The sequence below is a fragment of the Manis javanica genome, chromosome Y (genome assembly GCF_040802235.1).
Source record: "Manis javanica isolate MJ-LG chromosome Y, MJ_LKY, whole genome shotgun sequence".
Classification (NCBI taxonomy): Eukaryota; Metazoa; Chordata; class Mammalia; order Pholidota; family Manidae; genus Manis; species Manis javanica.
The window spans coordinates 1,970,469-1,983,857 of NC_133175.1; the positions used below are offsets into that span (position 1 = coordinate 1,970,469).

The 13,389-nt window shown below is 40.7% G+C and overlaps 1 protein-coding gene across 1 annotated transcript in view; it reads left to right on the forward strand.

Moving 5' to 3' along the window:
• The first annotated feature begins 999 nt into the window (after positions 1-999).
• Positions 1,000-13,389, forward strand: part of LOC140847574 (UDP-N-acetylglucosamine transferase subunit ALG13-like) — a 122,131-nt gene continuing 109,741 nt past the window's right edge. The window contains 1 exon segment of the mRNA XM_073228277.1: positions 1,000-1,149. Coding sequence (XP_073084378.1) covers positions 1,000-1,149 — 150 coding nt within the window.

The following is a 13,389-nucleotide window of genomic DNA, read 5'->3' on the forward strand; positions in this document are numbered from 1 at the left end:
TTACGCTCATACGTATTTGTCATTAAAAAATACCAGAATGCATTTGGTATTGTCGCATAATAATTTTAAGTTCACTCCATGAGAGTTCTCTTTGTTTCTATAAGGACTGAATGTTTCTTGGGATCATGAAGCCAGAGAAAAGAAGGTTTTTGAATGTCTGTACACAGTAAAAAAAAAAAAAGAAAAAGAAACAGCAAGAAACAATAACACATACCCCAATCAATTTCCAGAAACTGACCCTAGAAATACAAAAGTTTTAATGTCCTAAAATAGCACTTTAAGTAGATGTCATGGACATAATGAGAGCACTGAAAAGGAATTCTGAAACTGAATGACATTAGGGAAAAATGCATGACAGAAACTAGGATATCAGCAAAAAGAAAGGAAGAAGAAAGAAGAGGGACAAGGAAGGAGGAAGAGGAGGGGGCGGGGGAGGAGGAGGAGCAGGGGCAGGGGAAGCGGTAGGGGAGAGGGAGGGCGATGGGGGGTGGAAGAGGTCAGGGGAGGGGGAAGGGAAGGGGAAGGGCGATGGGAAGGAGGATGACAGGGAGGGGGAGGAGAAGGATGGGGGAGAAGAGGGGAGGGAAGGGGAGGAAGAGGAGCGGAAGCAGGAGGGGAGGGGGCAGAAGAGGAGCAGAAGAGGTAGGGGAAGGGGAGGGGCGACGAGGAGGGGGACGGAAGGAGGGGAGGGGAGGGGAAGACGTAAAGTGAGGGAGAGTGGTGGAGCGAGAGGGAAACTGACCAAATAAATTCTGGAGCTCAAAAGTGTTGGTGAGCTTTCATTTGGAGCGCTTACCATAAAAGTTGATTGGGCAGAGAGGGAATCAGCCAACTTGAAAACAGCTTATTTCACATCATCGTGTGGCAGAAAATAAGGAAAAAGAGTAAAGGTCAAATAGTGAGAGGGGCTTACGGGGTGGTGCACTGTACAACCAAACTACTGTGTGACCGAAATTCCAAAGAAGAGGTAAATGTCCGTAAACTTCATGTTAAGAAAGAATGGCTGAAAGCTTTGCCAATCTGACACGGTATGTGGATGTACGGACTGCAGACTATCAAGGAACTCCAAACACAATGCACACAGAGCGCCAGACAAAGGAAAACACCATTCACCCATCCGAAGTTAAATGCAAAAGGAACCAGAAAGCGGTGGGAGAACAGTTAGTCGTCACTTAAACGGAGTCAAGCGTCGGACAGTCCGTGGATTGCCAAAAGCTGTACAGGCCAGAGAGAGTGAGATAGTACATTCAAGATGTGGGGAAGAAATGCCATCCAAGAAAGCGGAAACCAGCACAAGGTCCTTCAAATATAAGGGAGTATGTAATGCATTCGAAGCAACATAAAATAGAAAAAGCAAAAGGACACCATCAATGCAATCTGTCGTGCAAGAAATGCTAAAGGGTGCACGTCAAGAGAGAATAACATTACAGTAGATAGCTTTATGAGGCCCTTAAAAATACAAAGTACTTTGGTAAAGCAAATCAAGTGTAAGTAGAAGAAAATCTATTACTGTTTCAGGAACAGAGAATTTAAATAACAAAGATTTTTAGCATGCAATACTCACCAACCAAGGTGAAGATTTACAGGATATATAAAAATTCACAGTCTAACATCTCACAAAACTCTTTGCTTTAAGAAAAAAGTATGTTTCGTGTTTAAATATCAAATAGGAAATTCCACACAAAGCATTACCAGTTGTGGTATGTAGACTGATAGTAACAAGAATATGCTCAAAGTTAAAACCGGGTTGAATTAAAACCACCAAAAACTGGTATGAGAAGGTAAGTGGTTGAGAATTCTTTCCTAGATTTTCCTACGTTTTAAATATTCAACAAAGTACTTCAACGATTACTCATATTATTAAATCCTCAACACCTCTAGTGTGGTTTCCTATCAATCAACATAGAAAGATGTTACAAAATCAGTGACTCTATAGTCTCCATGCTGTAATTCCATCCCCTGATCAATTTGTATTGTGATTGAAAATATTTGTGCTCTTTATCCCCCTCACCCTTCTGCCCTGCTCTCTCCCGCTCCTCTTCCTTGGTAACCTCTAGTGACTTCTCAGTGTCTGTGAGTGTACTGATGACTTGGCTCTAATGTTTTGCTTTGCTTTTATGAGTGAAATCATATAGTATTTTTCTTTCTTCACATGGCTTATTTCACTGAGCATAATACCCTCTAGCTCTGTCCATGTTGTTGCAAATGGCAGTATATATATATATATATATTTTTTTGAGAGGGCATCTCTCATATTTATTGATCAAATGGTTGTTAACAACAATAAAATTCAGTATAGGGGGGTCAATGCTCAATGTACAATCATTAATCCATCTCAAGCCTAATTCTCGTCAGTCTCCAATCTTCTGAAGCATAACGAACAAGTTCTTACATGGTGAACGAATTCTTACAGAGTAAATAAATTCTTACATGGTGAACAGTACAAGGGCATTCATCACAGAAACTTTCAGTTTTGATCATGCAATATGACCTATAAACCATCAGGTCAAATATGAATATTCATTTGATTTTTGTACTTGATTTATATGTTGATCCCACATTTCTCCTATTATTATTATTATTTTTATTTTTAATAAAATGCTGAAGTGGTAGGTAGATGCAAGATAAAGGTAGAAAACATAGTTTAGTGCTGTAAGAAGGCAAATATAGATGATCAGATGATCAGGTGTGTGCCTGTGGACTAAGTATTAATCCAGGCTAGACAAGGGCAGCAAGACATCCACGGATGCAGAAGATTTCTCTCAAAGCAGGGGGGGTGAGGTTCTGAGCCTCACCTCTGTTGATCCCCAAATTCTCACCTGATGGCCCCCATGCGACTGTGCCTGTCTTAGGTTGTTCCTCCCTTGAGGAATCTTACCCGTCTCTGGCTAACCAGTCATCTTCCGGGGCCATACAGGGAAATGTAAAGTTGGTAAGTGAGAGAGAAGCCATATTGTTTGCAAAGGTTAGCTTTTTACTTCTTTGCAGATTTATGCCCTGTGGCTTCTATGCCCAGCACTTGTCTCGAGGTATCTTTACCACCTGGAGGAATTATGATACTCGGTAAATTCGATATGAGGCACGAATTCTATTTAAGGTTTGTAATTAGGAAGGAAGAAGAAAAGCTATAGATGTAGCATATGAAGGAAACTTGGGAGGATTGATTATTTCCTTGACATATCTTCTTGTATAGTACCTTAAGTATGTATAGGTTTTAAACTACTAACTAATTTGCACACACATATTAACATAATAGGAATACGGTGACATAAACAAAGCAAATCTATAATTACCAGCCATCTCCAGTGAAGCCAAGAAAACCATTTAGGCACCCTAGGCATTTGTGAAAATTTATCTATGATATGATGGATATTGTCCAACTGTACTTGAACCATCAGACAAATTAAAGCAGCCCATTTCTGGGATCTGTTCACATCCCATATGTTCTTTTAACCATAGATAGTCTATAGTCATGAGATTTTGGGGTGCTACAACTTGCACCCCTCCCAACTCCTGGTTGAGTTCCAACAGTACAGATCCAGTCAAATTCGTTGTCTCACTGTATGCACATGCCAGCCTAGACATCTCCCTCCTCCTTCTTATGGCAAGTCCAGGAGACGGTGGGCTGGATGCAGCCACAACCGCAGCATCGTCCGGATCCCTGTGGAGGCTTTTTGATGATCATCCCCCGGCACGAGTCCTCCAGAGAGTGCTGATGCCGGAAGCTCCTCCTCATATCGTATCTTAGTTCATTTTCTGGGTATCCAAGCTAGGCCTTGATCTTCTGCGTAGAAACAAACAGACCCTTTGCCCACACTTTGACATGCCCTCTATACCACTGTGCAGAACTCATTGGAGGTCAGCACACAGTAACTGCTTTTTTTTTTTTTTTTAATTAAGAGAAAGGAATATTATCAGAAAAGAGTACCTCCATAGCTGATCATCTGACACCCTTTAAGTGATCAACATTAAGGATATTTAAAGCATGCGTTGATCTTTGATTTACCAATAGTTTTATCCTGTTAAGGAGTAATCCCCCTTTTCTTTCTTTCTTTCTTTCTTTTTTTTAAATTTTTAATCTACACTTACCTGAAGAATACTATGTTTACTATGCTCTCCCCTATATCAGGTCCCCCCTAACAACCACATTACGGTTACTGTCCATCAGCTTAGCAAAATGTGGTAGAGTCACTACTTGTCCTCTCTGTGTTGTGCAGCCCACCCTCCCCTTTCTCCCTCCCCCCCATGCATGCTAATCTTAATACCCCCCTTCTTCTTCCCCCCCCCTTATCCCTCCCTGCCCACCCATCCTCCCAGTTCCTTTCCCTTTGGTACCTGTTAGTCCATTTTTGGGTTCTGTAATTCTGCTGCTGTTTCGTTCCTTCAGTTTTTCCTTTGTTCCTATACTCCTCAGATGAGTGAAATCATTTGGTATTTCTCTTTCTCCGCTTGGCTTATTTCACTGAGCATAATACTCTCCAGCTCCATCCATGTTGCTGCAAATGGTTGGATTTTTCCACTTCTTATGGCTGAGTAGTATTCCATTGTGTATATGTACCACATCTTCTTTATCCATTCATCTACAGATGGACATTTAGGTTGCTTCCAATTCTTGGCTATTGTAAATAGTGCTGTGATAAACATAGGAGTGCATCTGTCTTTCTCAAACTTGATTGCTGCGTTCTTAGGGTAAATTCCTAGGAGTGGAATTCCTGGGTCAAATGGTAGGTCTGTTTTGAGCATTTTGATGCACCTCCATACTGCTTTCCACAATGGTTGAACTAATTTACATTCCCACCAGCAGTGTAGGAGGGTTCCCCTTTCTCCACAGCCTCGCCAACATTTGTTGTTGTTTGTCTTTTGGATGGCAGCTATCCTTACTGGTGTGAGGTGATACCTCATTGTAGTTTTAATTTGCATTTCTCTGATAATTAGCGATGTGGAGCATCTTTTCATGTGTCTCTTGGCCATCTGTATTTCTTTTTTGGAGAACTGTCTGTTCAGTTCCTCTGCCCATTTTTTAGTTGGGTTAATTGTTTTTTGTTTGTTGAGGCGTGTGAGCTCTTTATATATTCTGGACGTCAAGCCTTTATCAGATCTGTCATTTTCAAATATATTCTCCCATACTGTAGGGTTCCTTTTTGTTCTATTGATGGTGTCTTTCGCTGTACAGAAGCTTTTCAGCTTAATGTAGTCCCACTTGCTCATTTTTGCTGTTGTTTTCCTTGCCCGGGGAGATATGTTCAAGAAGAGATCACTCATGTTTATATCTAAGAGGTTTTTGCCTATGTTTTTTTCCAAGAGTTTAATGGTTTCGTGACTTACATTCAGGTCTTTGATCCATTTGGAGTTTACCTTTGTATATGGGGTTAGACAATGGTCCAGTTTCATTCTCCTACATGTAGCTGTCCAGTTTTGCCAGCACCATCTGTTGAAGAGACTGTCATTTTGCCATTGTATGTCCATGGCTCCTTTATCAAATATTAATTGACCATATATGTTTGGGTTAATTTCTGGGGTCTCTAATCTGTTCCACTGGTCTGTGGCTCTGTTCTTGTGCCAGTACCAAATTGTCTTGATTACTATGGCTTTGTAGTAGAGCTTGAAGTTGGGGAGTGAGATCCCCCCTACTTTATTCTTCTTTTTCAGGATTCCTTTGGCTATTCGGGGTCTTTGGTGTTTCCATATGAATTTTTGAATTATTTGTTCCAATTCATTGAAGAATGTTGCTGGTAATTTGAGAGGGATTGCATCAAATTTGTATATTGCTTTCGGCAGGATGGCCATTTTGACGATATTAACTCTTCCTAGCCATGAGCATGGGATGAGTTTCCATTTATTAGTGTCCCCTTTAATTTCTCTTAAGAGTGACTTGTAGTTTTCAGAGTATAAGTCTTTCACTTCCTTGGTTAGGTTTATTCCTAGATATTTTATTCTTTTTGATGCAATGGTGAATGGAATTGTTTTCCTGATTTCTCTTTCTATTGATTCGTTGTTAGTGTATAGGAAAGCTACAGATTTCTGTGTGTTGATTTTGTATCCTGCAACTTTGCTGTATTCCGATATCAGTTCTAGTAGTTTTGGAGTGGAGTCTTTAGGGTTTTTTATGTACAGTATCATATCATCTGCAAATAGTGACAGTTTAACTTCTTCTTTACCAATCTGGATTCCTTGTATTTCTTTGTTTTGTCTGATTGCCATAGCTAGGACCTCCAGTACTATGTTAAATAACAGTGGGGAGAGTGGGCATCCCTGTCTGGTTCCCGATCTCAGTGGAAATGCTTTCAGCTTCTCGCTGTTCAGTATAATGCTGGCTGTGGGTTTATCATATATGGCCTTTATTATGTTGATTTACTTGCCCTCTATTCCCATTTTGCTGAGAGTTTTTATCATGAATGGATGTTGAATTTTGTCAAATGCTTTTTCAGCATCTATGGAGATGATCATGTGGTTTTTGTCTTTCTTTTTGTTGATGTGGTGGATGATGTTGATGGATTTTCGAATGTTGTACCATCCTTGCATCCCTGGGATGAACCCCACTTGGTCATGGTGTATGATCCTTTTGATATACTGTTGAATTCTGTTTGCTAATATTTTATTGAGTATTTTTGCATCTACATTCATCAGGGATATTGGTCTGTAATTTTCTTTTTTGGTGGGGTCTTTTCCTGGTTTTGGTATTAGGGTGATGTTGGCTTCATAGAATGAGTTTGGGAGTATTCCCTCTTCTTCTATTTTGTGGAACACTTTAAGGAGAATGGGTATTATGTCTTCTCTGTGTGTCTGATAAAATTCTGAGGTAATCCGTCCGGCCCCGGGGTTTTGTTCTTGGGTAGTTTTTTGATTACTGTTTCAATTTCTTTGCTTGTAATTGGTTTGTTTAACTTTTGTGTTTCTTCCTTAGTCAGTCTTGGGAGCTTGTATTTTTCTAGGAAGTTGTCCATTTCTTCTAGGTTTTCCAGCTTGTTGGCATATAGGTTTTCATAGTAGTCTTTAATAATTCTTTGTATTTCTGTGGAGTCTGTCGTGATTTTTCCATTCTCATTTCTGATTATGTTGATTTGTGTTGACTCTCTTTTTCTCTGAATAAGTTGGGCTAGAGGCTTATCTATTTTGTTTATTTTCTCAAAGAACCAGCTCTTGGTTTCGTTGATTTTTGCTATTGTTTTATTCTTCTCAATTTTGTTTATTTCTTCTCTGATCTTTATTATGTCCCTCCTTCTGCTGACTTTAGGCCTCATTTGTTCTTCTTTTTCCAGTTTTAATAGTTGTGATGTTAGACTATTCATTTGGGATTGTTCTTCCTTCTTCAAGTGTGCCTGGATTGCTATATACTTTCCTCTTAAGACTGCTTTCGCTGCATCCCACAGAAGTTGGGGCTTAGTGTTGTTGTCATTTGTTTCTATATATTCCTTGATCTCTATTTTGATTTGTTCATTGATCCATTGATTATTTAGTAGCATGTTGTTAAGCCTCCATGTGTTTGTGAGCCTTTTTGTTTTCTTTGTAGAATTTATTTCTACTTTCATACCTTTGTGGTCTGAAAAATTGGTTGGTAGAATTTCAATATTGTGGAATTTACTGAGGCTCTTTTTGTGAGCTAGTATGTGGTCTATTCTGGAGAATGTTCCATGTGCACTTGAGAAGAATGTATATCCTGTTGCTTTTGGATGTAAAGTTCTATAGATGTCTATTAGGTCCATCTGTTCTAGTGTGTTGTTCAGTGCCTGTGTGTCTTTACTTATTTTCTGCCCGGTGGATCTATCCTTTGGGGTGAGTGGTGTGTTGAAGTCTCCTACAATGAATGCATTGCAGTCTATTTCCCTCTTTAGTTCTGTTAGTATTTGCTTCACATATGCTGGTGCTCCTGTATTGGGTGCATATATATTTAGAATGGTTATATCCTCTTGTTGGACTAAGCCCTTTATCATTATGTAGTGGCCTTCTTTATCTCTTGTTACTTTCTTTGTTTTGAAGTCTATTTTGTCTGATATTAGTACTGCAACCCCTGCTTTCTTCTCACTGTTGTTTGCCTGAAATATGTTTTTCCATCCCTTGACTTTTAGTCTATGCTTATCTTTGGGTTTAAGGTGAGTTTCTTGTAAGCAGCATATAGATGGGTCTTGCTTTTTTATCCATTCTATTAGTCTATGTCTTTTGATTGGTGCATTAAGTCCATTTACATTTAGGGTGACTATTGAAAGATATGTACTTATTGCCATTGCAGGCTTTAGATTCGTGGTTACCAAAGGTTCAAGGTTAGCTTCTTTAGTATCTTACTGCCTAACTTAGCTCGCTTATTGAGCTGTTATATACACTGTCTGGAGAGTCTTTTCTTCTCTCCCTTCTTATTCCTCCTCCTCCATTCTTCATATGTTGTGTGTTTTGTTCTGTGCTCTTTTTAGGGGTGCTCCCATCTAGAGCAGTCCCTGTAGGATGCCCTGTAGAGGTGGTTTGTGGGAAGCAAATTCCCTCAGCTTTTGCTTGTCTGGGAATTGTTTGATCCCACCATCATATTTAAATGATAGTCGTGCTGGATACAGTATCCTTGGTTCAAGGCCCTTCTGTTTCATTGCATTAAGTATATCATGTCATTCTCTTCTGGCCTGTAGGGTTTCTGTTGAGAAGTCTGATGTTAGCCTGATTGGTTTTCCTTTATAGGTGACCTTTTTCTCTCTAGCTGCCTTTAAAACTCTTTCCTTGTCCTTGATCCTTGCCATTTTAATTATTATGTGTCTTGGTGTTGTCCTCCTTGGATCCTTTCTGTTGGGGGTTCTGTATAATTCCATGGTCTGTTCGATTATTTCCTCCCCCAGTTTGGGGAAGTTTTCAGCAATTATTTCTTCAAAGACACTTTCTATCCCTTTTCCTCTTTCTTCCTCTTCTGGTATCCCTATAATACGAATGTTTTTCCTTTTGTATTGGTCACATATTTCTCTTAGTGTTGTTTCATTCCTGGAGATCCTTTTATCTCTCTCTATGTCAGCTTCTATACGTTCCTGTTCTAGGGCTTCTATTCCTTCAATGGCCTCTTGCATCTTATCCATTCTGCTTATAAATCCTTCCAGGGATTGTTTCACTTCTGTGATCTCTTTCCTGACATCTGTGATCTCCTTCCGGACTTCATCCCACTGCTCTTGCATTTTTCTCTGCATCTCATCCCATTGCTCTTGCATTTTTTTCTGCATCTCTGTCAGCATGTTCATGATTTTTATTTTGAATTCTTTTTCAGGAGGACTAGTTAGGTCTGTCTCCTTCTCAGGTGTTGTCTCTGTGATCTTTGTCTGCCTGTAGTTTTGCCTTTTCATGGTGATAGAGATAGTTTGCAGAGCTGGTAGAAGTGACCGCTGGAAGAGCTTCCCTTCTTGTTGGTTTGTAGCCTTTTCCTGGGAGAATAGTGACCTCTAGTGGCTTGTGCTGGGCAGCTGTGCGCAGACAGGGCTTCTGTTTCCTGCCCAGTTGCTTTGGGGTTTATCTCCACTGTTGCTGTGGGCTTGGCCTGGCTGGGGCTGTTCCTCCAAAATGGTGGAGCCCCGTTGGAGGGGGAGCAGCCAGGAGACTATTTATCTCCGTAAGGGGCCTCTGTGCTCCCTGCTGCCCAGGGGGTTAGAGTGCCCAGAGATCCCCAGATTCCCTGCTTCTGGTCTAAGTGACCTGTCCTGCCCCTTTAAGATTTCCAAAAAGCACTCTCCAAACCAAAACAACAGCAGCAACAACGAGAGAGGGAACAGAAACAAAGAGAAAAAAAAAAGGAAAAAAAAGGAAAAAACAAGCCATTTTTTTTTTTTTTTTTTGTCCTCAGGTGCCGGTCCCAGGCACCCGCTCACTGGTCCTGCTGCCCTGTCTCCCTAGCACCAGGGTCCCTGTCCTTTCAAGGCTTCCAAAAAGCACCCACCCACCGGTCCCGCAGGGAAGGAACGCTCAATATTCTTTGTCCTCAGGCACTGGTCCCACGCACCCGCTCACCAGTCCCGCTGCCCTGCCTCCCTAGCACCGGGGTCCCTGTCCCTTCAAGGCTTCCAAAAAGCACTCGGCAAAAAGAGAGAAAAAAAAGGGGAAAAACGCGCGATTTCTTCCGTCCTCAGGTGCTGGTCTCAGGCACCCACCCACCGGTCCCACAGGGAAAAATGCGGGATATTCTTTGTCCTCAGGTGCCGGTCCCAGGCACCCGCTCACCAGTCCTGCCGCCCTGCCTCCCTAGCACCGGTGTCCCTGTCCCTTTTAGGCTTCCAAAAAGCACTCGCAGAAAAGAGAAAAAAAAAAAGGGGAAAAACGCGCGATTTCCTCTGTCCTCAAGTGCCGGTCTCAGGCACCCGCCCACCGGTCCCGCAGGGAAAAACGGGGGATATTCTTTGTCCTCTGGCACCGGTCCCAGCCACCCGCTCACCAGTCCCGCCACCGTGCCTCCCTAGCACTGGGGTCCCCGTCCCTTCAAGGCTTCCAAAAAGCGCTCGCCAAAAAGAGAAAAAAAAAAAAAAGGGAAAAACGCGTGACTTCCTCTGTCCTCAGGCACCGGTCTCAGGCACCCGCCCCCAGGTCTCGCAGGGAGAAACGCGGGATATTCTTTGTCCTCCGGCGCCATTCCCAGGCACCTCCTCACCGGTCCCGCCACCCTGCCTCCCCAGCAACGGGGGCCCGTCCCTCTAAGGCTTCCGAAAAGCGCTCGCCAAAAAAAAAAAAAAAAAAAAAACCGCTCCGGTTTCTCTCCACCCGCCGGGAGCCGGGGGGAGGGGCGCTCGGGTCCCGCTGGGCTGGGGCTTGTATCTTACCCCCTTCACACGGTGCTGGGTTCTTGCAGGTGTGGATGTGGTCTGGATGTTGTCCTGTGTCCTGTGGTCTCTATTTTAGGAAGATTTTTCTTTGTTATATTTTCATAGCTCTATGTGTTTTTGGGAGGAGATTTCCACTGCTCTACTCACGCCGCCATCTTGGCTCCGCCCCCCCAGTATATATACTTTTTATGGCTGAGTTATAATATTCCATTATGATTATGTTCCACACCTTCTTTTTCCACTCATTTACTGATGGACTCTCAGGTTTCTTCCCTATTTTGGCTATTACAAGTAGTGCTGCGATAAACATAGGGGTGCATATGTCTTTTCAAATCAGGGGTTTTGTTTTCTTCAGCTAAATTCCTAGGAGTGGAATTACGTTTTGGATGGCATTTTTATTTTTAGTTTGTTGAGGGACCTCTGTACAGCTTTCCAAAGCAGTTGCACCAATTTACATTCCCACCAAGTGTAGGTGGGTTCCTATTTCTCCAAATGCTTGCTAGGATATCAATAAAAGAAAGGAAGAAGAAAGAAGATTTTTGTTGTTGTTTCTTGCCTTTGGATGCTGGCCATTATGACTGGTGGAGGTTATAGTTCATTGTGGTTTTAATTTGCATTTCTCCGATGATTTTCAATGTGGAGTATCTTTTCATGTTAGCCTGTTAGCTATTTGTATTTCTTCCTTGGAGAAATGTGTGTTAAGGGCCTCCACCCATTTTTTAAAAGGATTGTTTATTTTTTTGTGTGTTGAGGCATATAAGTTCTTTACATATTTTGGATGTTTACTAGAAAAATTTAAGGTAAGATTACAGCAAGAATATCAAGCTAGTAATATCAAGAATGTAATACTGAACGTTTTATCAGTTTTAACCATCACTTTATCTCTGGTATTATAAGACAATTCAGCAGTGATTACTATGATAGAGAAAACATTTCTTACCACTTTACTGAAGATAGTTATTATACCTATTTATGCTAAATATAATAGCAGTCAAAGTAAAATTTAAAAAGTCATGATTGGCAGTATAAATAAAATTTGACATTACCCATGTATCGAAATGATTTATAGTATATGATTATTAAAAGTTAATTCTATCATTGTGTAATGTGTTTTTTAGTTCTTTGGTCAAGATTTCGGTCTTGTTTATTTTTAGAACACTGTTCATCCCATGGCAAATAGGCCAGAGAGAGTTTGTGAAGTGTACCAATAACTATCATTTATGTATCATTTTACCATATTCAGAGCACATTAATGTGTTTTAGGTCATTTAACCTTTCTCAGATCTCTGCAAAGAAGAACTTGTCTCCAGTCTATTTATGAGGAATCTCAGGGTCAGAGAGCTTGAAATGTCTTTTTCATATCTACCCATCAGAAAGTGGTAGAAACAGGTTCAAATCCAGATTTTCTGACTCAAATTAGGTAACTCTACCTCAGACAAGGCAATGAAGAAAAGTCCCTTTATAGTAATTTATTTTGTGATCCATCTCCAGATCCAGCCAAAATCATGACATTTCCCCAGAATACATGTAACCTCAGGAAAGTACTTGCAATGACTAGATTTCCCTGTTTAAACCAGCTCATGTATTTGCATTTCTGCAGCTCCTATAGTACCCTGACAAGTATCTATAACAATTTCTCAAGATTAGTATGATTTAATTAAAATGGAGATCATGGAATATATGGAGACAAATGAAAACAACAACACAAAGCTACAACCTCTGTGGGATGAAGCAAAAGCAGTCTTAAAAGGAAAGTATGTAGCAATCCAGGCATATTTAAAGAAGGAATAACAATCCCAAATGAATAGTCTAATGTCACACTTATCATAATTGTAAAAAGAAGAGCAAATGAGGCATGAGGTCAGCAGAAGGAGGGACATAGTAAAGATCACAGAAGAAATAAATAAAATTGAGAAAAATAAAACAATAGAAAAATCTATGAAACCAAGAGCTGGTTCTTTGAGAAAATAAACAATTTGCTACTGGCACAAGAAGAGAGTCACAGACCAGTGGAACAGAATAGACTCCAAACATTAACCCAAACATACATAGTCAATTATTATATGATAAAGGAGCCATGGACATACAATGGGGAAATGACAGTCTCTTCAAAAGATGGTGCTGGCAAAACTGGACAGCTACATGTAGAAGAATGAAACTGGACCACTGTCTAACCCCATACACAAAAGTAAATTCAAAATGGATCAAAGACCTGAATGTAAGTCATGAAACCATAAAACTCTTAAAAAAAAACATAGGCAAAAATCTCAGGGTCATAAATATGAGTGACTTCTTCATAAACATATTTCCCTGGGCAAGGGAAACAAAAGCAAAAATGAACAGGTGAGACTATATCCAGCTGAAAAGCTTCTGTACAGCAAAGGACACCATCAATAGAACAAAAGTTATCCTACAGTATGTGAGAATATGTTAATGAATGACAGATCCGATACAGGATTGACATCCAAAATATATAAAGAGCTCACACTCCTCAACAACCAAAAAGGAAATAATCCAGTTAAAAAATGGGCAGAGGAGATGAATAGACAGTTCTCTAAAGAAGAAATTCAGATGGCCAACAGACACATGGAAAGATGCTCCACATCACTTGTCATCA